At 39.4% G+C, this 23,738-nt stretch overlaps 1 protein-coding gene across 2 annotated transcripts in view; it reads left to right on the plus strand.

Moving 5' to 3' along the window:
• Nucleotides 1–11,382: 11,382 nt before the first annotated feature.
• The window catches only part of LOC104333383 (guanine nucleotide-binding protein subunit alpha-14), an 88,051-nt gene continuing 75,695 nt past the window's right edge, over nucleotides 11,383–23,738 (plus strand). For both annotated transcript variants that reach the window (XM_075410890.1, XM_075410891.1), the window contains exon 1: nucleotides 11,383–11,582. In XM_075410890.1, the coding sequence (XP_075267005.1) occupies nucleotides 11,462–11,582 (121 nt within the window). In that variant the 5' untranslated portion in view covers nucleotides 11,383–11,461. The remainder of the gene's footprint in view (nucleotides 11,583–23,738) is intronic.

Consider the following 23,738-nt stretch of genomic DNA (forward strand, 5'->3'; position numbering starts at 1 on the left):
CACTGCTCTCACATATACCAGGTGGTGCAGTGTTGGGGAGGCTCTGTCTCTTGTATCCAGCAAAGAAGTCCCTGGTTGACATCCCGTCTGAGGGACACTAAAAGCCTGTCTGCAAGTTATTAACAACATGAGAGAGGTGATTTCTTGGAGTTGCTTAAAATGACTGTATGTGTGACTAAGAGCAAAATGGTACTTTGCCAGTAATCAGAGATACTCAGGTTATGAAAAACATACATGCGTGTTCATCCCTCCCTCCATCAATATATGGTGTGTCCTGTACCTTGTGTAAACCAGATGGCAAATGAGGTGGGGTGGGATGTGTGCATGGCCTGTAGGTATTGCTTCAATCAAAATTTCTCTACCCATGTGTTAAGAAGTTTGTAGACAACACACCACAAACTATCATTTCATTGCCTCCCAAAACTTGGGGTGCTGAACTAATTTTTCTGTATTTTAGATGACTTAGCATAGTAAAACTGTATACATTTCAGGTTTATGCAGTATCCATTTCTGCTTGGATTCAGAGCTTTGAAATGAAGGTTTAAAGTTTGCAAGTAGAAGGCGTAAGGAAAAGTAGTGTGAAGTTTTTTGCTTTAATAGCACTATTTGTGTGAAATGCAAGTGAGTTCTACAAGTTAATAGGAGAAGGGTTTCTCATCCATGATAGGTCAGATGTGGAACTCGGATGCAGGTCTTTATTCAGTAAAGTACCCAATGTCACAAGTGTATTTAGTCTATCTGCAGTACTTGAAAAGTCACACTCATAAGGAAATGTGTCAGAGAATGATAAGGGAAAGAGGTATGAGAGTGAGTCCCACAGGAAAGTTCATTATGTAAATTATAGCCAGAGTGCTAGTGGTCTCCTAGTTCTAGCACTGACATGCCAGATTGATGTATACCCCAAGCCTTTGTGTAGCTGTAACAAATACAGTGATAAAATGCTTTACCACTTTAGACTTTTCACAAATCTTTGTCTCATTCTGACCTACTCCTTCACCACTAATGAGTCCTCTGTCAGACCTCGATATGTCTTGTGATTGTCCATTTCAATTCTTCCAACCATTTGAAAATAAATCTCAAGTTTCTGAATGCCACCATGTCTATATATTTTGCCTACTGAGACTAGCAGAAAGCAGCTGTTGCAGAATTAGAATGAGTCAAGAGCACAGACACAGACTCTGGAAGAATGCCATAAACTGCATTCACAATAGTTTTATTTGTTGACTTTACAGATTTTTAAGTTCCTGTTGGAGAGAGAGCTAGTGAAAGGCTTAGTAGAATGAAAAATTTCCAGAAAATGAAAGCCTACAATGCTGAATAGAAAAAGTGACAGACTTGATTACAGCTCAACTTAATAATTTCCTTCCAAGGAATAGAAAAAAAAACCACTTTTAGATGCAAGTCTGTAATTTTTAAAAGTGCTATTTAGTTTACAGTATAAATAATTTCAGAAAGTCAATCACATCCTGGGCTGCACATGGCCAGCAGGTCAAGGGAGGTGATTCTGCCCCTCTGCTCCGCCCTGGTGAGATCCGATGTGGAATCCTGCATCCAGCGCTGGAGCCCTCAGCACAGGAAAGGCATGGAGCTGTTGGAGCGGGTCCAGAGGAGGATCACAAAAATGATCAGAGGCTGGAGCACCTCTCCTGTGAGGAAAGGCTGAGAGAGGTGGGGCTGTTCAGCCTGGAAAAGAGAAGGCTCCGGGGACACCTTATTGCAGCCTTTCAGTACTTAAAGGGAGCCTACAGCAATGATGGGGAGGGACTATTTACCAGGGAGTGTAGCGATAGGATGAGGAATAACAGTATTAAACTGAAAGAGAGTAGATTTAGATCAGAAATTAGGAAGAAATTCTTTACTCTGAGGGTTGCGAGATACTGGCACAGGCTGGCCAGGGAAGTTGTGGCTGCACCCTCCCTGGCAGTGTTCCAGGCCAGGTTGGATGGGGCTTTGAGCAACCTGATCTAGTGGAAGGTGTCCCTGCCCATGGCAGGGGGCTTGGAATGAGATGATCTTTAAGGTCTCTTCCAACCCAAACCATTCTATGATTCTTTGATTCTGTGATAATTGAATAGTAGGAATACATGTAACTTTAGAAGTGGCAGGTCAACGTAAGAGAAACAAAACAGTAGCAACAATTCTGAAATGGCATGGTTCAAATATTTTACATACGGTATTGCAGGAGAAAGGCCTCTTTTCTCCATGCTTTCCTCCATGCTTCTGTATTAAAATTAGTCTTCCCCTTTCAGAATCCTTTTAGTCAAACCCAGGACAGGACCAGAATTGCATGAATGATATTCATGGTAGCAGACCTAAAATTGGGACCACGGAGTTCATTAGTGGGAACTTGAAGATGATATTGTCTGCTGAGCAGTGCCTTTGAGCTTTTAGGAGGAGACACAGGCAAAACAGGCAGCACGTTCTCACGGCTAGACATGAGGCTGTCTTTGGTAAGTATGCAGCTGATGTTTTCTGTAATGAATAACTTCTCTGTCAGATAGAAAATATTAAACTTCTCTCTGGGTGGACACTCATGCTTGAGTGGCATAAAGACATTAAGGAGACACTAGCATGTTATCTTAATTTTATTTTGATTATACATTTCTTTAAATGTATTATGTTCTGTTTATAACCTGGCTTTGTATATTCTATGCACAGAAGGAGTTGTGTCCCACATTACATATGAATATATATATATCACTATAAAAAATACGTGTCTATAATTGGCCTGAGAACCTCAAAGGAGTACTCTGGCAACTGCCAGGTCTTCCTTGATTCTCTTCGCAGATGAAATGGTGATTTGTAACATGGGCTTTTGTGTCATCAGGGTAAAAAAATGTGACAGAAGAGCCAAGACCATTGTGCATATTATTCTATTGTTTTATGAAGCACATGCTGGTCACAATCAGGTGTAGTTTAAATCTTTTGAGGGAAAGCAATTTAAATAGGACTTACATTTATTTCATTACTGATCTTATTAGTCATAATATTTAGCTATTTCAAAATGTTACAGGTGGAACTTAGAATCACTTGGCGTTGCTGTTTCTTTACCAGTCATCACTCAATCTGATAACATGTACGTTTCTCCAGCTTTGGCTGCCATTTTTTATAATCCAGTTCCCTCCCAGCTGAATATATTTTTTTAACTTGAGGTAAATTAGCCTTTTTACCCCTGAAATAAACCAACATGGACAGGCCTTGGCATTGCTGGTGACATTATCAGCAGCTCTAATGTTTTCCATGGTACAAAATAATCAACATATATTTTAATCACTTTTATCTGTCTACTTTAGTTTTTTAAGTGAAACTTTCTTTTACATATCATGTCTAATTCTTGTTGAATATTTACGTCAAATATTTTCAGAAACATTGTTACTAATTTCCCAGATTATTTTGTTATTTGTTTCAAATGAAGGAATCCAAAAGCCTGTCTTCATTCATGTTTCACAGTCTTGTGATAATTAAAATGGGTAGGCAATTATCTGCTGTTTCCCCTGCCTGGTTTACAGAACGACATATAATTAATGTTTGATCTTAAATGCATCAATGATCTTTTAGGGGCTGTATGTTCATAAAAGGCAGCATTCATTTTTGACAGAAACTGTTTACAGCTGTTGAACCATATTGTAAGCTCTAGGCCTTTTACTTTCATCTTGATACTGTCAACCACACTAATTCATGCTTACGACTCTCTATGTAACTCCTGTGATAAAGACAGGATTTAATTGTTTTCCTAATATTTTATGTGATTTTGATTCCATGGATGTAGATGTGATTCTATTTTGTTCCTAACCTGTTCCTTCTGAGACTTTGAAGATACTATTGGGATAGAATTTAAATCCTACTGTGATATAAAATTTCAGTATTTCCTTTGACTCTGGTTGCAGCTTAGATTTTGCCAAAAATTCAGTCACTCAACAGTTCATACTCTACTTATTTCAGCCATCCCTATTTGATTCCTTTAAAAGCACTTATTTACTATTATCTACAAACCCAATTTTATATTTTAGGACTAGATTTCAGAGCTCTTCATTTAATATGGTTTACAACTTACACATGTTGATTTTTGTAACTTGGCTTATAGTGATGGAGCAGTTTACAGAAATGGAGCAGATGTATCAGATTGCAACCTCTGCTCTACAAAGAGTGCATAAAACAGGCTGCTTGGCATTCTTAGTTGAACATAGCTTTTCTCTGTCTTTAGTATGTGGTAACTCAAAGCTCTGAAGATCTTAAATGAATCAATGCATTAACTAAAAAAACCCCAAAGCTGGCAGAATTAGAAAGGGAGTGAGGAATGAGATTATAAAACATTGAATTAAACAAGAATACAAGTAATTACGGCTAAATCTCCTAGCAGTAATGTGTTAGAAGATTGTGGTCGGGGGAATATTAACCTAGCCAGTGAGAAACCATCATTTCTTTTTCTAAAAATTGTATTCAGGAACTTTTAAGACACAAAATCTTTGCACACAATCAAAAGTAGCCTTTTTAAAAACTGAATTATGATGAAGATTAGTTATTAGATCAGAAGACGGTTACCACAAAGAAACTTGTAATAAGAATCTGATTAGAATAGTAGCATCATTTATGTTGGATCATCGAGTCCGACTGTAAACCTAACACTGCCAAATCCACCACTAAACCATGTCCCTAAGCATCATGTCTCTTAAACGCTTAAAGGGATGGTCACTCAACCACTTCCCCGGGCAGCCTGTTCCAGTGCTCGACAACATTTTCAGTGAAGAAATTTTTCCTTATATCCAATCTAAACCTCCCCTGGCACAGCTGGAGGCTGTTTCCTCTCATCCTGTCACTAGTTACTTGGGAGAAGAGACCGTCACCACCTCATTACAACCTCCTTTCAGGTAGTTGTAGAGAGATATAACGTCCCCCCTCAGCCTCCTCTTCTCCAGGATAAACAGCCCCAGTTACCTGCATTTATTATAGGCAAGAGATGAGAGTTCCTGGTAAGCTATGTACCTGGTATTTCAAAAGTGCCAGTTTACCAAAGCTAGGTAAAATTATAAGTGAGTTATGGGATAAAAATAAGCACAGAGTACTGCAAAGAAAAACTGCAATTTTAAAGACATGTATTAGACCAAGAAAAAAAGATTCAGTAACCACACAGATTTGGCTAAAATCATCTTGACTCAGTGGCAAAGGGAAGGGAAAGGAAACGCAACATACAGAAAAAAATAAAAAGCTAGTCATAAATCATAGGAATTCAAGGTAGGGAGTACAGAAAAAGTTAAAGAGAAGTTTAAATACAAACGGCTTTTAAGGATAAGGTGACGCTAAAAAGGCAGATTTTTAAAAGTATATTAGCATATATTAACAATGTTATAGGTCCTACGTGGTCTTACCCAAATGGTAAAACATGCAGATGAAGAAATAATAAAGCAGGCATACCAGACGCTGATATCTGGTATATGTCTGAAGGGAACATAGCGAGGTGCTGTCACGTAAGCATGATTAAATGCTTTTTAATCCATTAGTAACTAGGGATAATTGTGAATAATACTGAGCAGGAATTAAAACAGGCCCAGATAGCTTGCAGCCAAAAATTCTGAGAAGGTCTTATTCTGTTTGATGTGAAATTTTAATAAATCATGAACTCTACAAGAAATACCAGAAGACTGGAACAGCGCTGCTGTTGTGCTACTATCAGCTGTAATTTAATTAATTAAACACTGCCATCAGTCAGCACAAGTAAACACCCTGATAAGTTTTCAGAAACATTTGCCTGAATGTTACTGAATGCTTTATGATAAACTGAAGAACAGGATGAGAAGTGATATAATCAGGCTTCCTGTTCCAGCTCTGCCATAGTCATGGTGTGATCCAGTCGAAATGGTTTCATTGCTCCCTTGCCTTTCAGATAGGGGTGGTGGGGCACAGGGAGTAAAAACAGTCCATCCAAACAGGCTTTTGTGGGAGGTAATGCATTAATTTTAGTGAAGTTTAGACTATGCGATAAAAGATAATGTAAAAATGCAAAACTTTATTGTACTTGCCAGCAACAGAAACATGTATTTTTCCCAAAACATCTTTTAATCCAATACATTTCTAACTCCCTCTTTGAACCTCCAGTTATTTAAGAAGTTTTTATCAGCACTGTAAAATACTTGAACCTGACAGAATTTAAAGATTGCTTTTAGGACTCATCGCTGCAACAGGAGATGGTGGGTTTAGTTCCACCATAGATACTGAAACATTGAGGTAACATGAATTCTAATTAGTGGTTTTAATAGTAAAAATATGTGATATCTTTCCTCATACAACAGGATTGTGGGTTTGCATTTAAATGTGCATTAACACATTCCTGCACACCATAAGCCTTTACAAAACGCGACATTAGTAAATCTTAACAGCAGCATGTATGTGTGGAGTTACTAGGGAAAATTATCCTATGTGGTCAAAAACTTTAGGATTTGAGAGAGGAATCTTTCTCTTATCCTTCCACTTATGAGAACAAAATAATCTGAAATTTCCTTTGCTTCTTCATTTGCTCATCTTCCTTAACGTCTGTTTTATTTATTTCATGGGATAAGGTACACCAGCAGTTTCATTTTACTGTCATCATGTTTTTTTTGTTTGCAGTGTTCAGACAGTGGATAATTTCACATTGCAAAGAGGAGAATAGCCTTCCATGCAATTAAATTACCAAAATTTGGCTATGATAGGTCTCAGTCATCTGTTAGAAAGAAACCTGAGCTGCTGCTGCTGGTTGTTTCCAAAGTATTCCTACTCCAAGGGCCAGTTTTGCCTTCTGAGAATTAGTTTGTGATTTTTATCCAATTAATTGTTCACTTTCTAAGTGATACTTTAATTGTTATCCTTTAATCCAGGCTTTTCTGTTGAAGGGTAAGAGTATATTAAATTATGTGTACTTGGAAGGTGGTTGAATCTGGGATATTTTTCACTGCACCAGCATTTGGGGTCATTAAACCTGTCAAACTTGTTTGGGCCAGTAAGAAATTTTCTCTGAGTCCATTCCTTTTAAGGACTGCAGCTACTGTGAGTTACTGAGAAATGACATGCATAAAGTACACAGAGTGCCAAAGAAAATAAACAAGTCAGCTGGAGTGAAACTTTATCACTGTGTAAAATAACAAAACAAATAGAAACTAAACCACCCACCCTAAAGAGAAAGCCACACATGATTGTTAGTGCAAAGCTGAGTTTATTTTAATCTCCCAATTTTGAAATATGAGTAACATTTGTGGTCTGTTTTTCTCTGAATCTCTGTATCCTGCATAGCTGTTTACTTCTAAGAAAAGTGGATATAAACCACTACCAAATAAAAACCCTGTATCCATTTCTCAAAGGTTGAAATGACTGTGCTCTATGAAAGCCCACAAAAAGACAGATTTCTCATTTTTTCAGTACTTCCTGAGTGAATGATGGCAGGATTTCCAGCGCTCTTCTACCACTGCTCTCACTCATTGTAGGTGAGAACGTATTCTTAGCTAGAAATAGTTAAGCACAAGTGTATATATAATTTAGGAGTAAAACTGAAATATTATTGATATCAGGTGTTCTGCCTTGAAGTTCTCTCTCCATATCAACAATACCCAAAAAGCCACTGTGAGCCATCAAAAAAAAACCCACTTAAAAATAGCAAAACTGAAGTTACTTCCCTCATTGAACTTACACTGATACATTTTTGCTCGTTTTTTTCTAAAGCATGATCTGCCCCGCTTCTATACTCATTACTTTTTTTATTCTACCAACTACTTCCATGTAAAGCACATACTAAAATATGGGGTTATGAAGCATCTAAAAGTTCCCTCTGCTGCAGCTGTTCTCCAGGTTCCCACCTCTACTCAAAACCACAACATCCATTCTCTTCCCAGTTGTTACAGAGCACTGTTTCTCGGTCATTTTAGTTGGTACCCTCCTGAGCTGGAGACGATGTTCACTCTTAAGGAAGCGTAACAACAGTGAAAACCTGATCAGCAGAAAACATCAGGGTATGATTTTGTGTGGCTTTGCTCTTTAACAATAACAATGTGCAAGCAGAAGAAAGAGGAAAGTACCTGTAGGTGTTTTATGATTTTGTTACAAGGTATTGAGTGAAAATGACTTCTGACTGTCCTCCTGGAGGGCAAACACAACTACCACCCCACTTAAGAAAAAGTAGTGATTTAAAACTTTTCCCAACTGCGTGCGAGTGTGGCTTTTTCAGCTACTTTTCAGCAACATGGGCATGTCAGACAATCACATGTTGGAGTTCTCAGCATTTTCACATTGCACCAGATTTTTAAAACCTACCCTTAGCAAAACACACACCTTGTTTAGCTGAAGGCAGAATTTTCACCACTGATAGTTATTTATACTGTAACCATCTCAGAACTGCATCCTGCTTCTGAAATCTTGTCTGCTCTCAAGAAAAACTGTACTGGCACTAACTTTTTACGTATCCTTAGTTTTTGGCATCCCTCTCAAGATTGTAAGGAGTTGGTACGCCTGCACCTGTGGGAGCAGGCACGTCCGGTTAATGGTGGATCAGCCAGAGGAGTTAAAGGGAAATGTGCTGGGTGCTAATAACTGGTCTAGAAGATACCACTAAGATACCACTCCATGTTCTGCATGGCCTCTTGGAATGTAACACTTAATAAAGCCTAGAGGCTTGCAACAGAGAAAAGTGGCTGTATTTCTCTTCAGCTGCACCAGGAAAGATGTAGCAGCATTTTTGATAAACAAAGCCCTCAGGAGCTCAGCAGAAAATATTGATAGCCTTGTAATCCGCGCAATTCTATAACTCAGCTACAAGATAATCAAACCGTAAACGGTGTAAGTTTATTCAAGGAACAAGTGAAACAGCACTGGTGAGTGGAAGAAAGCATATCACATAAATGTTAGTTCCAGGAATAAATCGCCCAAAAGATTTCCTACATTACACTACCTTGTTCTTAGATGAAGAAATAGGTGAAATAAAGTATAATACATTGGGAAGAGTTCTTCAGCCTGTTTAAAAATTTACAAGTAGGGAACTCCACAGTTACTGAGAAATTGTTCAGAACTTGACTGCGTTATGGCACAAAAACCCCTCATCCAGAAGCCTAACCCTGCGACCCGTAAGAGACGGGAATCTGTGTAGCTTCCCTTTTCCTCTCTCTTCCTTTGGCTGTTGCACAAAGATGCTTTTTGTTGTTGTTGTTGTTGTTAAAGAATCACTGATGAGGGAATTGGGACCCTCCTCCACTGAAAAAGGAATTTTTATTGACACTTCTCAAGCGAGCTGATGTACTTCTGTGGAACCATGGAGGAAAAACTCGTACAGTACAGTCCTGAAAGCTCTTCTGTAGATGCTTATTTTTGCTTTTGAATAATGCTGATAAAGGTACGAGATACACAGTAAGAATAAATTTGGACTTTGAATTTTTTCCTTGGAGAGCCAACCCTAATGTGGGAACAGAGATATGATGTGAATTTTCAAAGTTGTTAGCATAGTGGGAATTGTACTGCTGTGTACACCTTTCTGTAGTTCAGCAAAAACCCCTGATTCTGACACTTATCTCAAACTGTATGTACTGGTCACCAAATACTATTAGACAAGGCAAATATTTGCTTTCACTAGCAATGAATAACATTATTCAGAGAACAGCCACATTTGCATAAAACTTCAGGATCAGCAGACTCTGAGGGTCCTGACTGCTTTGAAACCTGCCTGCATTCTTTCTTATGTCAGGAAGGTATTCTAAAAAATTACTGGCACTAAGAAGTACAAAACCACTTAGCTTTCAAATTGTGAAGCAATTGCTTTATAATTACTTACTTCTATATATTTAATTGGTAAAGGTGGAGACAATTGTCTCCCATGGACCTAGAAATACTAAGGTTTGATTTTAAAAAGTATTTTACATTCACAACATAAATACACACAACTGCCTACCGGGAAGAAACCAACGAATATGCTTGCTTAAATAAATATTTTCTTACCTTTCTATTTTCTAATGGTTTCACCTATCACTGTTGCATAAACTTTGAGTCAAAAGCTTGTTGCTTGTTATTAAATTAGTTTAAAACTCTGCAAGTTCAAAAGTTCAAGTACCATGACAAGTTTTTCTTTCTTTAAAATAAACCAATAGAGAAACAAAACGATAGGAGGATGACAAAGGAAAGAGTCAAACTCTAAGGAAAATTTGAACACAGGCACAGAGAGAGCAAAGCTGAGGAAAAAATTGATTCTCAATGCATACACGGTGTTACTACAAACCTGAGGATCTAGCGGCTGTGCAATAAATGTTTCTCCCCCCCTCCCCCCAAAAAACCCCACCCAGAAAAAAATGCTTTCTACACCTGAAATAACCTTGAAAAAATGTTTAAATGATGTGCTGATTTTGCAGACCTTCAGTAGAGTCAGAAAGTCGTAAATATAATATTCTCCACTGTTTGCAAACTTGTAAATGAGTCTCAAACTCTGGCACATGGAGTATGATGCAGTGTCACACTAGCAGGTGTGTCCTAAAACAGCTATGGAGATGATTCTGCCCAGAGAATAGACGGGGCTGAACTGAAAAAAAATCCTGAAGCAGTGGGATCTCTCGTCTAAACGAGTTCCCACCTCGACAACCCTCAGCATAGAGTAATATTTGTAATCTTAGCACAAGTGAATACGTGGCTCTTTCTCTTTGGCGCAACGGTAGTCAAGCAGCTTGCTTGTAGTTCCACGTCCTCGGAAGTGGTAACTGTTTTGCAATAAGTCAGCGTTTTCTATGTCGAGCTATAGCAAACGTGCCTTTCGTAGTGATGCTGCTAATTGCTACGTACATGTACTGCCACAGACCTAGCGCTGCCCGTAGCAGGCAGGTGCAAAGCCGTACAGTGAGACACGGTGTCCCCACCGGACGTGGACCGGGCACCCTCTCGTCAAGGCTGTACAGCTGCTCCGAAGGATGCGAGTTCTGCTGCTGCAGGCCTGGCTGAGGGGTGAAGGACTTTCCAAGACTGCATTCGTGACAAAACACCAGCCAGCAAGTAAGCAAGGAGTGAAACACAGATAATTAAAAAAACAAAACAAAACAAAAAAACCAAACCAACAAAAAACCACAACAAAACAAAACCACAGAGCCACCTCCAACACGCAAAGGCTGAGGGGCGAAGGCGTCAGGGGGCCGGCGGAAGGCCAGCCCCGGGGACGGGATGGGACGGACAGTGCCGACCCCTCGGGCCGGCCGCCGGCTCTGCGCCCGCGTTTGGGGTGGGGTGTTTGGGGTTTTTTTTAGTTATTTCGGGGCTTGTGCGAGTGCGTGTGAGCTGTTCGTTTCGTCCCGAAGCAGCCCGCTCCCTCCGCTCCCCTGTCAGCCCGCCGGCCGCCCCTCCCTCGCCACCGGGCGGGCGGAGGCGGGCCGGCCTGCCCCGGCCCGGGGGGGCAGCGGCAGGGTCGGGGCGCGGCCCGGGAACGGCTCCGCTCCCCTCCCGCGTTCGGCGGGAGCCGGGCCCGCCGGTGGCCATGGCCGGCTGCTGCCTCTCCGCCGAGGAAAAGGAATCGCAGCGCATCAGCGCCGAGATCGAGCGGCGGCTGCGCCGGGACAAGCGGGACGCCCGCCGGGAGCTGAAGCTGCTGCTGCTGGGTGAGTGCGGGGCTGGCCCTGGGCGGGGAGGCACCTCGTCCCGGCGAGGGTCTGCTTGCTGGGTAGGGGGGGGGCAGTGAGCCCCCCGAGCTGGCTGTGCCTCTGTGGCCGCAGCCCGCCGGGTGCCCCCCCGCCGGCCGCCAGCCGGGCGTCGGGCGGGGGGCTGGGGGGGGCGGGACTCAGCTCTCTGGAGCAGAAACTGAGGTGAAACAGGCTGCCCTGAACGTGAGGTTGCACGATGGTTTTAACATGAAAGTGGCGTAACAAAGCCCAAAATAAAACCCAGAAAGAAAAGCCATAATACGGCCGTGCGCTCAGTGCCTGTGCCCGCTGTTGCCTTTGCCCGTTGCCTGTGCAGAAAGCCGTGGCTGGCGGGTGCAGCAGCCTAAACTGGCCCCTCTTGGGCTTTGTGGCGAAGACTTCTGAGAAACAAGAATTGCGCGTTAAAAACTCCTCTGGCACCATGTTTTATCTGTGCGGCTGATGTCTCCGAAGGTTGTGAAGTGACTTTTATTCCACTTTTCTTCAGTATCGTGCTCTACCTTGAAGCAGGTTCAATGTCGTGGCGTTTGCTGTTTTCACACTTTCTCCTCTGTTTGCTTTTGGGATATCATGCAGTGTGCAATATTGCTTTGCTTTCGCTGATAACACCACGGGTGTTTTTCTGCACTTGTTTACCGTTTTTACCAGGAGCACAGGTAAGCATGAGAACAGGTCAGTTTCTTTTGAAAAACATAGGACTAACAAAACGCCCACAAAATAAAACAAAAATTACATCATCACTCTGTATTTTTTGTTGTTGAAACAACTGTAAAATGCACCTTCTCCTGCTATATGCAACAGTGTACAGCTATGGCTACTGTGTGTTGTGCACAAGAGTTGAAAGAATTGTGTAGTTGGACAGGTTGGCTGTTTGAATGTAAAGCAGATTATATAAATGATATTTGGGATTTGGGGTAAAGCATAATTTTGTAGTTTTTTTAATAAGATATAGCAGATTCTTACTGTGATTTTTGGAAAAGATACAGGGAAGTAACTGGGAAAACAGAACCTAGTAGGCAAATTATGAGGAGCTGCTGCATCTAGAAATTGAGTTTGTATACCTTCATGTCAGAGATGAGGTGAGGTTTTTAACTGTCCTTGGGTAACTCCTGGCTGCATTCCTGTGGACAGCTTGGTCAGCGCTGTTGAGTGATGGTGGGGAGAGCCCATGGATGACCAGCCCTGAGAGGCTTGGTTCTGGAGTCTGGATTTGTCCAGCCCCTGAGTTATTTAGATTAAAACACTTTTCATAGCTATCCCAAAGGAAAGCTTTTGGCTAGCTTAAGACTTCGGTTGGATACGGAAATCAGAATGAAAGCCCATGTCCCTACTAGCCATGAAGTCAAATGAGGCAGGCCTGCCCATTACAATGTTTGAGTCCATGTTTAAAATTGGAAGCAACTGTAATGTTACAGCTTTAAAGGGCAAAAGTAAGTTCGACTGCTGTCTGCGTTCATGCACTGGTTCTTGTTGCACCATAGTCAGCTTCTCTTTCTTTTAAAAAGTACTTTATTTGCTTGTCATAGTGCCAGACCTTCACGGAAAACCTCAGGTGGAGCAATAATGTTAATCACTCGTACAAAAAGACTACAAACCTGTTGAAGAAGCAGTACACTTTCAGAGAAGAGACCTTTCAAAAGGGCTCATCTGTGGCAATACTCATGGGTCTTGGGGGAATACCAAGCCTCTTGGCTTTTGTTGCAGCAAACAAACTAAAACTTTGGCCCCATTAAAAACTCTTAATTAAAAGGGATTTGTTGCTGTTAGAAGTGGGTGTTTTTTAAAAAAACAAAACAAATTTAATGACTAAGAGGTCTAATGTTGTATTCTTGTCCTAGTAGCTTATTAGAGGACATAAGCATGTACAAATAAATACTTAAAATTAGGATTGTGAATGAAACTTCAGCATGAAACTAGTAAGCATGGGGAAGATAACGTTGCTTATGAGCACACACAAATATCAGACTGTGAGCTATGGGGGTAAGCTCCGGTGGTCCTGCTGAATACCCAGGGAGGCCATCTCAAGTGGATTTTCTTCCAGCATGCATCATGATAATGGCTGGGTGTGGAGAGGGTCATGTTTGACAGGGAGAGTCAATTCTCCGTGAGAAGCTGCGTTAAGGTAGAATAGCTGCTCTTTCTAGGGCTTGTATTGTGGAGAGAGATGTGTTTGGGGTCGGTAATCCACAATAGTTTTAAGAAATAATGTAAAGATAGTAGGCTGACAGTACATTGACTTCTGTTTGGAAGCAGGAAGATCTACAACCAGACAAGACTGTGACAGATTTCAGTGGAGTAAGACAGCACGTTTGATAGGCATGCTGTTGTAGGCCTTCATTTTCTTTTAAGCACCTGGAAAAGTTTACATTCATCTTATTACATGTAGGTTATCTATGAACCACTCTTCTTAATTTTCTCTCTAATTTTAGGCCATGCTTTGGCAAGGAGAAAGAGCAGAAAATAAAGTCGGGCTTTACTGAAAGCTTTGCTGTCGTGCATGGGACACAGTAGTCACTTAACAATTTTCCTATTTAAAACATACAGTTAACAGAAGAAATCACGAAGCTGTAAGGCTGAATCACGTGACACCGTCATTCCCTTCAGAGTTTCTAAGACAATAAGGGAATTGACCAGCACTGCTCTTTGCATTTCTCAGAGAAGTGCCCTGTATTTAGAGAGGGAGCGTGCATGAGCGTGCAGATTTTGACTGGCTTCTGCCTGCATCAAGGAGTACTTGTGGAGGCTCATCTGATTCTGAGGGTTGGATAATGATCTGAAATATATGGTAGAGTCCTTCTGTGGGATCTGTCTTACCCGTTCTGCCAAAAAAAGAATGAGTTTGTAAACATACTTAGCTACAGTCTAGGATGAAACAGTCCAGTTTTACATTTGCACTTGCAGTCGGGTGTGTGGACAGAAGCACCGTATTGAACCAGGATCTTCCATACAGGTAGATGAAGCACTTAGGCGTTCATTGCAGTAGCAAGACATCTCTTTGGACCTTTTGTTTCCTTCAAGTAAGTCATTACATTTCTACAGGAAGCATAAATTAACCTCTCCGAGAACAGGAAAGTTCTAGATGTGTCAGCATGGTTAATTTTTTTTATGGCATTGAGCAGGCTGACATTCATGGATCTGTTAAAATACAACTTACTATTTTTTAATAGTGGTATAGGAATAAGAAATCTGTCTGTGATGAAGCTGATTTGAATTTGCAGAAGTCAGAAAAATATGGAGAAAGGAAATATATCCATATCAGTCTTGTGATGGTAAAGTCCATCTTACCAAAGTCCTTAGTAGATCTGTCCGTATTAATCTAAACCAGCAGATGGTATAAATTAATCCAAAATAAAAATTTTTTTATTTAATGTAAGCTCAAAGAGGCAAGACTGAGCATCTAGAGTGAATAAGACTTTTTTTTGTCAGCACGCTAATGGCTTTGCATGTTTGTCAGTTTTCTGCTGTAGCTCTCACTGAGTTGCAATTGCCAGAAATGTTTTACTTTTCAGTTTTTAATGTGGTTTTTGTGCACCATCTTGATTTCTGGCAGTATCCAGATCTGTCTGTGATGAATGAAAGGCTGGTGAGAACCTTAAGGGCTGAGACAGAACCAAGTTGAGCAGTGAGCATGGCTGTATCTGAACCCAAGTTGGGTGTTGGAGGGCACAGTCAAGGCATCTTAGCCTGTGCAACTCCATAATTCATTGCAGATACAGACATGAGATAAACTGCTGCTGTGCCTCCGTTCCTCACTGTTAAATGGCAATAATGTCTCTTGGTTTATCTTCGCAGGAAAGCTTATCTGGAGGAGGGCATATCTGATAGCAATTGCTTGCTTTTCTGCAGCCTTCCTCTTCCAAGCTGTCTGCCTGCCTTTGTCAGACATATTTATTACGTCTGTGTTGGCTTCTGTGAACAGGTTTTATAAAAAAAAGAGGAATCCCTCTGCTTATCTACCTGCTAAATTTGTTCTTTTTGTTTCCTATCTGTTTGAAAATTAGTACCAAGAAGAAATAGTGTAAGACTAATCTAACTTGAATAGATGTAAAGAGAGGAAGCTGTCTTTGTTTGGAGAATCATGTTTTGACACGAATGTGGTTACTTACTGTATGTTTTGTTTTCATAGTTTGCTAACACAGGATTCCCATAACTGACTCTGGAGAAAATTGATGCAATGAACCAAGCGCTGATTATGCCTTGTGATTCTGATTGCGTACTACAGAGAGTAAATGAGATAATGCATTTCTTTAGAAGGAAATACTTGGTACAAATCAATTCCAGCAGCCACAAGCTTCATCATAATGGGCAGTAAATGTTTGAATTGTGCGTGGCTGACTGGCATCATGAAGTCCAGAGATAATGTAAGCGTATGTAGAACAGCTCTGTAAGTGTACAAAGAAGTCTTCATTCTTAATTATTTCTGCATCACATTACAGACAGATCGATCAAGGTAGCATCCTTTTTCAAGTTAGAAAAACTTGATGTGCTTTAATACTGAGAACCTGATTTTGCAGGGCTGAGGGTAGACTGGTCCCTGGCTGAACATGCTGGGTTGCAAAACCAATCATAATTTACAGCAGCCAGCTCAAACCTTTGCTCAGTTGTTTATCTGTCAGTATGTGTGTCAAGACAGTAATTTTAGTTGAACTGGATTTTATTTCTGAGAAAGGTATTTTGAAGCTTTCAAATGATATTTCATTAATTGTCCCCATATACCTTTTAACTAAAACAGCCTTTCTGCTCTTTGAATAGAACAGTTTAAATCTTTCTCTTGACGTTATCATTATGGAATTTTAAAAGTTTTAAGAATTGTATAAAGATAACAAAATAATCATTAAATGCCAGTGCCAAAACCACTTTTTTTGTCTTCACTGGGTATTAGTTGAAAATGCCAGTTATTTTCCAAGTCTGGCGTGCTCTGTGCTTCATTTTGGGAGAATTTAACTACTGTGTTTCTTGCTGATGGTATCATTATCAAAACATGAAATATTTTTTTTTTTTGGTGTTCAAATGTATAGCAGTTACTAGACAACGAGCAGCAGTTGTTGTAAGATAAATCAAGCACAATGTTTCGAGGAGGAAAAGGATCACAGGGCTTTGTTGCCCTTGGTTTTGTATTACCTGGTATACAAAACCCACGAAGCATTACTTTGGGAGGGGAGAGATAAGTAGTAGAGAAATGAGAGTGCAATCTGTTGAGAATACTTTGCTGCCTGAAAGGTCCCTAAAAGATAACCCACTGAAAGGAATGATGTCCCTGAAATTCTTCTATAAAATGACATCTTACTGTTGGCCATTTTGGCTTGCAGGTGCACTGTTGATTTCGAGATAGCTAATGGTCATTCTTCATGTTCCTTGAAGAAAGCAAGAGAACAGAATAAGGGAGAAAATGCAATTGTTTTTTTTTGTGTGACTGCTATCACAAAGGAAGATAATTAAATATATTTTTCGTTTCGTCCTGTCTGGTCTTCTTTCCAAAGGAAATAATAGCGTAATAGGCAAAACAAAATTGGAATTTTCTGAAATGATTGTTTTACTTAAAAGGGAGGTTAATGAGTAATATAAAGTAATCATCTTTACCATTCTGAAAGAACGGAGAAATAAACAGTTGTATTTTTATGATAATACTGTTAAATCATCTGTACTTAGTGATTCTTGTTAGAATTGCCTTCAGGTTACTTTCTTTTACCATACTTGCTTCATTGTTCTTTGTGTTAAGTTATTTGTTTGCCTAACATTAGTGGAAAAAAGTAAATCGAGTAGTGTATCTTTCTTCTTTGACACCAAAATACAAGGACTAGCTTAAAATAAGCGCTCAGGATTCCACAGCTCCCCTGTCACGCAGGAACACTGTGTGTGGAGTATTGGGCACTGAGCTAATGTAAATGAGCATGGGAGCTTATACATCACAAGCTTTGGTTTTGAAGTACTGTGGAGCTACAACTTCAAACCAAAGCCTGACTCTTTGTTGAATTTCTCTCTGAGCAGCAGTGGCTAGGTGAACTAAGCAATAAATAGTTTGGTTTGCACAAAGCAAACCCAATAGTGCATAGGTTCATCTTATCCAATGTCCTGTGATTCATACAGTCCTTGCTATGGCTTCAGTACTAACCCTGTTCAAGTGAATGACCTGTTTGACTGTTCAAATACATCAATAAATTGCCCTGTAATGCCGCAATCACATTTTGCTCATATAATTTAACTAGACCTAATGAAATGATGATCTGTGTAATATTCATAAATATATCTAGCTGGCTATCTTCCCTTTTACCTCCAGAATAACTTAGTACGCATGAAAGCACCCAAAGAAGGGAAGGACTGCTGTATGCTGCTCCTTTACCTTCTCCTCATGGGGTAAGGGTTCCTGTACCACATCTTTATTGATTCATAGCTACTACTAAACACACTTTTTTGTCAGAAAAATAAAGCAAAGTCTGTCATGTGTCACCAAGTCACTTTTTTTCCCACTACATAAACAAAACCTCTTGAAGTAACAGATGTTGATTTTAAGTCTTGCAAGTGCTGATCCGTGACAGATTAGTGCTTGCCTTCCACTTCAGTGTGAGAATCATGTAAAGCCACTACTAATTTCGTTCGTTTTTGCTTTGTAAGAGCAGATGGTCAATTTGAACAGATGCTTCTGAAAGAGCCCTCTTATTGGAAAGAATAAAGCATAAAACTAAAATATTGTCCTGGGAAATAGTTCTATGTTATGCAGTGAAATATTAAATACAAACTTTATATATTATGTTTTCCTTTTTACTTTCCCTAGATCAGTTCCAGGTCTAATGATTTCCTCCACTGAGAAAAGCAAGTTAGAAGTAGTATACAAATTGTTGCCTCAAGAACTCTTTGTTTAAAATGTGCCTTCAAACCCTTTGAAATTGATTATGCCACTTCCTAAGGTTGTAAATCTACTGTGCTGAATTTAATCTCTTTAATTTGGATAGTCATCTAAGCATCTTCATTTGCAAACATCAAAAAGAGATCAGAACTCATTTGGAGTTTGTTTTCCAAAAGATGTAGGTATGGCTTTCTTTACACGCAGAAGGCATGTTGTATTATCCAGATAGTATGTTGGAAGTTTACCTGACTGTATTACTTTTCTCTGGCTTCAGTGTGGTTTAATGTATTTAGATATTGCTCTCTTTTTTCTTTTTTTCTTTTTTTTTTTTTTTTTAATAATTTAACTCCTTTGAACTTCATTTAAAAACTGTTGATAGCTGCATTTGCAAAGGAAGTTTTTGGGTCAGTATCATTGAAGGAGAAAATTCTGGAAAAAAATTTTAAACTGTTTTGTATCCTGCACCAAAGATTTCTAGTTACAGTACTTTACAAATATATGTGACTGTTTTCCACCTCAGTGGTATTAAGAGTCACTTTTAGGCTTGTTTTGAAGGGAGCGAGCAACTTGCTGATATGTCCTGAAAACTCTTGTTAGCCCAATTGTTTATAAACCTGAACACTGAGAAAGCTTACGGAAAACATTCTACTGGGTTTCTGCTCAGAAGGGTTCACTCATAGCTGACCGCATGCAATTTTGTGCAGGTTACCACTTTCAATATGCTAAAAACAAATTTAAAATTTGACTCAAGTAAGTAAAACCTCATTCTAAAATTAAAATCTTATTACACTAAAGCACATAGGAAATCTGAGGAAAGAAATTACTGGTAAATAACAGGTAACTACTAATCCATTTTACCCAAGTACTTTCGTATTTTCAGTCAGTAAATTGATATAGCCTGTGATTGAAAGGGCTCCGAAGAAAGATTTTGATTACTTTGCTTAGCAGATAACAACAGCAAAAAAGTGACAATTTAGGTTGTATTCATAACTTTTATTACTGAAATTTCCATTCTCTATCATATTTAATTGCAGAAACTTAACAGTAGTTCACAAATTTTTTGATTAGGTATTTTAAACTTTGTATTGTGGCCTTCGAGCTGTCTTGTATCTTAATGCTTTTGTGTAGTTCCTATGCTTTGCCTCACATTTGTTGTGTGTATAAAATTCTGTGTAGATTTAGATGAAGATTTTGTACATCTAACCTTATTTAACATATTTCTTGAAAGAGTAAGCTAACTTTTCACTATGGCTAGCAGAGTGTGGTTTTCTGCCCTTGCCCTTTTCCACTTCTCAGATACATTGCTTGATTTTTGCCTGGATCGCTTTGTTTCTTTCTTAAATAGCGACGGCAATCTGTTTTTATTTATCTGAAATATTGTGTCTTATGAAGTCTTCCATCAGTTCCTGTGGAAAGCAGTTTGCAATGTCAGTGCTAAAAGTACTGTAACATACAGCTGAAAAATGAATGCGCCAACATACGGAAGCCTGTCATGAAAAAGCTGTAAAATTTGAGGTTTTTTACATCAGAATCATAGAATGATATTACAATTTTTTGGACATTCCAGTTTCCGCTGTTGCATGGTTAAATTTGCAACATAGGAAACTTTGAAATGGTTTTTGCATTATGTCTATTTGCAGGTTTTTCACTGATACATGAATTGAAAACAGAGCACAGAGAGGGAGAACTTTCCACTGAAATACACATAAAGCAAGTATTACGAAAGGCAGTAAGAATAAATGTTACATGGTAAAAAGAGAATAATTATGTAGTATTTTCCAGTCTGTACTTAGCATAGAAATGTTCATGTTTCATATATGTTAAAGTTACTGGGTTTTGTCCAAAAATGAAAGAAAAAGGAACAAGATTTAATAATGCATTTAGTATCTTGTTTCTTTTAAGTTTTGTTTTAGGAAAACTAAATTTGAGGCCTCTTTAACTCAAGTAGTACAAATTAAGTGTATATGCCTCAAAAACAAAAACCAAAACATAAAGGCCAGCTTCATTAGCTGTGATTTTGCTTTTCTCAAATGTTCTTTTAAAAAGGTGTCCTTTTCCAATTCATTGAATAGTCTCTATTTTGTACGTTTCTTCTAATGTTCGTACTCTTCTAATAGACTCATCATATGGAATAACACAGGGATGATTAACATTCTTTAGAAGGCATTCTGAACTGTAAGTAGGAAAATAACCTGTGCCTGAAAACGAATTGCTACGTATTTTTCATGGCTGAGGAGAGCAGGGTTTGCTGAATGTCGTTTCTGTTGCTGGTAGTAGTGGTGACTGCATATGTATTTTCCATTAAACTCAACTTCATTTCTTTCAAATATATTTATACTCTTTGTATTGAACCTGCAATTTTAATGGCCCAAGCCTGTAGTTATGAGAAAAAAGCGTAATAGGAATGATGTTCTGTGGATTTGGTAGAAATCCATTCCTTCTATGTGAAAGCACATTCTGTGTTTTTCATTTCACTAGAGGCAAAAATTGTTTGAATGATAATGTGGGAGACGATGCTGTCTGTCATATAGCGTATTCACTTGCTTTCAGGCTTTCGAGCACTGATGCTCTTTTTGCGGGCAGAGCTCTCAGCAGGTAATGCAGGGTTCTCTCTTGAAAACTATCCGTACGATTAGCATTAGAGGATGTTTTCTACAACAGCAGCGCGGGTAAGCAGATCTTTGAAAAAACCTTTGTGCACAGTGACAATGCTGTTCTTCATTATTATCTTCTCTCATCATTTTGGAATTTCAGTGTGATTGTGTTAGGAAGTTGAATTTAGCTTACAGTATTCTTTTTCGAAACAATATTCCAACTTTCCAAGAGAAAATTGAATGTGCTTGTAATGAATACTAAATACGAGTTAAACTTTGTTAGAGTGTGGGAAAATGGTGAGATATTTCATTATTGAAGTTCTATTGCATTCCTTGGTAATAATGCTCCTCAGTACTGAAGTAACCATTTCTACTATCAAAGTAATAGTTTAATCATGACATCTTTTTCTCTCTCAATGTTGATCTAGAGCTGAAGTAGCTTACTGGAGATACATTCATTTGCAATCTTCAAACTGAAGATATTCCATGAAAGAAAAAAATTCTTGTAAAATAACATTTAAATAAAAAGGTTTTCTAGATGTATTACATACTTGTAATGTTTTGTGATTCCACTGCTAGTCTGAGCTCTCCTGTAGTTAATTTCTTTTAAATGTGATTACTTTTCCTAGAGCTTGTATTTGTGCCCATATTTTGCTGAAAAAGCATTAGAACTTCATGCAGAGCATCCTGGGAACCTTTGTAGTTAGCCACTGATTGGGAACGGCATGGAACATTAACTGAAAAGCAGAACACTTGAAGTGAATAAATACGTGTCACAAAATAAGCCTCTTTTTTTTTTTAACTCACAAGGAAATACTGTTTGGACCTAAATCCAAGGTAATTGTGCCAAGCGCTTATCCATAATGATAATATGTAGTTTAAAAAGCAAAGGAGTTCCCATCCAGTTACATTTTCTTTGGTAGGGAAGGCTGAATAGTTCCTTTTAGCCCTTAGGACATACCCATTTCTCAATTCCTAGCTGTGTGTTTGAAATGAAAATGTGTTTTGTATAAAAAGTTGGCTTTCATTACTGAAGCAGGAAGCTTTTATGCTTAGCTTTGTTTTATTGTTACTTCCCAATTGGAAAGCCACGTGTCAGCCTGTGTTTTTTCTTAGGTAGCATCTCCTGTGACACTGTGCTGTGTAACCTCCGACCAGGAGCTGGTATCTCTTACTTGACAGACATGTAGGTGTCCTAATTTCCGCCTGAAATTCTTATATACTAGCATAATGGATTGCAAGACGAGGCATTTGCAAACCTGTGTTTGGGAGGAGTTCGTGCCAATCCTGTAATACAGAGTTGCTGGACCTTTACTCTTCGCGTGTATTAGCGTACTGTAGTTTGGTTCCCCCCCCACGCCCCATCACAGCACAGTGTGAAAGCTGTGTAGATGAAAGCAAAGTTTATTTCACTGAAAGTTTTCACTGGTTATTAAACTTTCTTTTTTTTTTTAATTGCTGACTTTTGCAGTGTCAAGCCTGTTAAATTCTTCAGTGCTTCTCCTGTGAGTTTGTGCCATGTGCATGTGTACAGTCACCTCCCTGCACAGCCGTATTGGCAGGTTGCTGTAAAATGACACCGGAAAAGACCAGTTCTTATTGCTAAAAGAAAGAAGAAAGGGAGTGAACATGTTGCTTAGGAATACGAGCTGACCTGAGCCCTGGCAGTCTGTCCCTGAGATGAAATTGGTCATAATTTCCCATGCAAAAGAATTGAGGCCCGGTTAAATCTCAGGATGGCAGTTCATTTAGTGCGGAGCTGCCTACCATCCTGTTACTGCATGAGATGGAGAGATTTCAAACCTCTGTTCTTGTTTTGAGATTGTTTACATGCTGAAACTCCAGATAGTGGAATTAAAGCCAGTTCTAACACATTTAGGGATAGGTGTTCTGTAGAATACCAGGAGGCCCAGTGAAACTTGGGGGAATTTAGATATGATTCAGGTGACGTGAGGGTGCATTTTTTAAAAGAAAATGAATCATTAAATGGGTAGTTTTTTAAAGGGCAGCAGTTTCTTACAAAAACAGTATCTTAGTAACAGGGTATGCGATGTGAATTTTCCAGCCTATAACTGCTTCTTAGTTAAGGTACATAGTGATAAGCTATACTTATTAGGTGTACTGCGAACTCCAAATGCAGTATCGGTAATGTCTCAGCGGTCCTGTGCAACACAGTGAATTCCACCGGGCTCGTTTACAGGCTGTATCAGTGCTTGAGAAGTCTGGGAGTTCATGGCTGTTGGTTAACATGTAGTAATCCAGAAAAGCCACATGACTGTTTTGGTCATGAGGGTAACGGACTGTCATGGTGCGGAATTAGGTTCTTGACATGCAAGCATCTTCCTGGTGGTGGGTGATGGTTTGATATAACATATGGTGTGAGCCTACAAGAAACATGCAGAGGGACTTTTTGCAAGGGCGTGTAATGATAGGATAAGGGGTAATGGCTTTAATCTGAAAGAGGGTAGATTTAGATTAGATATAAGAAAGAAATTCTTCACCATGAGGGTGGTGAGGCACTAGAACAGGTTGCCCAGAGAAACTGTGGATGCCCCCTCCCTGGCAGTGTTCAAGGCCAGGCTGGATGGGGCTTTTGAGCAACCTGGTCTAGTGGAAGGTGTCCCTGCCCATGGCAGGGGGGCTGGAACTAGATGATCTTTAAGGTCCCTTCCAACC

Source organism: Opisthocomus hoazin, chromosome Z (genome assembly GCF_030867145.1).
Source record: "Opisthocomus hoazin isolate bOpiHoa1 chromosome Z, bOpiHoa1.hap1, whole genome shotgun sequence".
NCBI lineage: Eukaryota > Metazoa > Chordata > Aves > Opisthocomiformes > Opisthocomidae > Opisthocomus > Opisthocomus hoazin.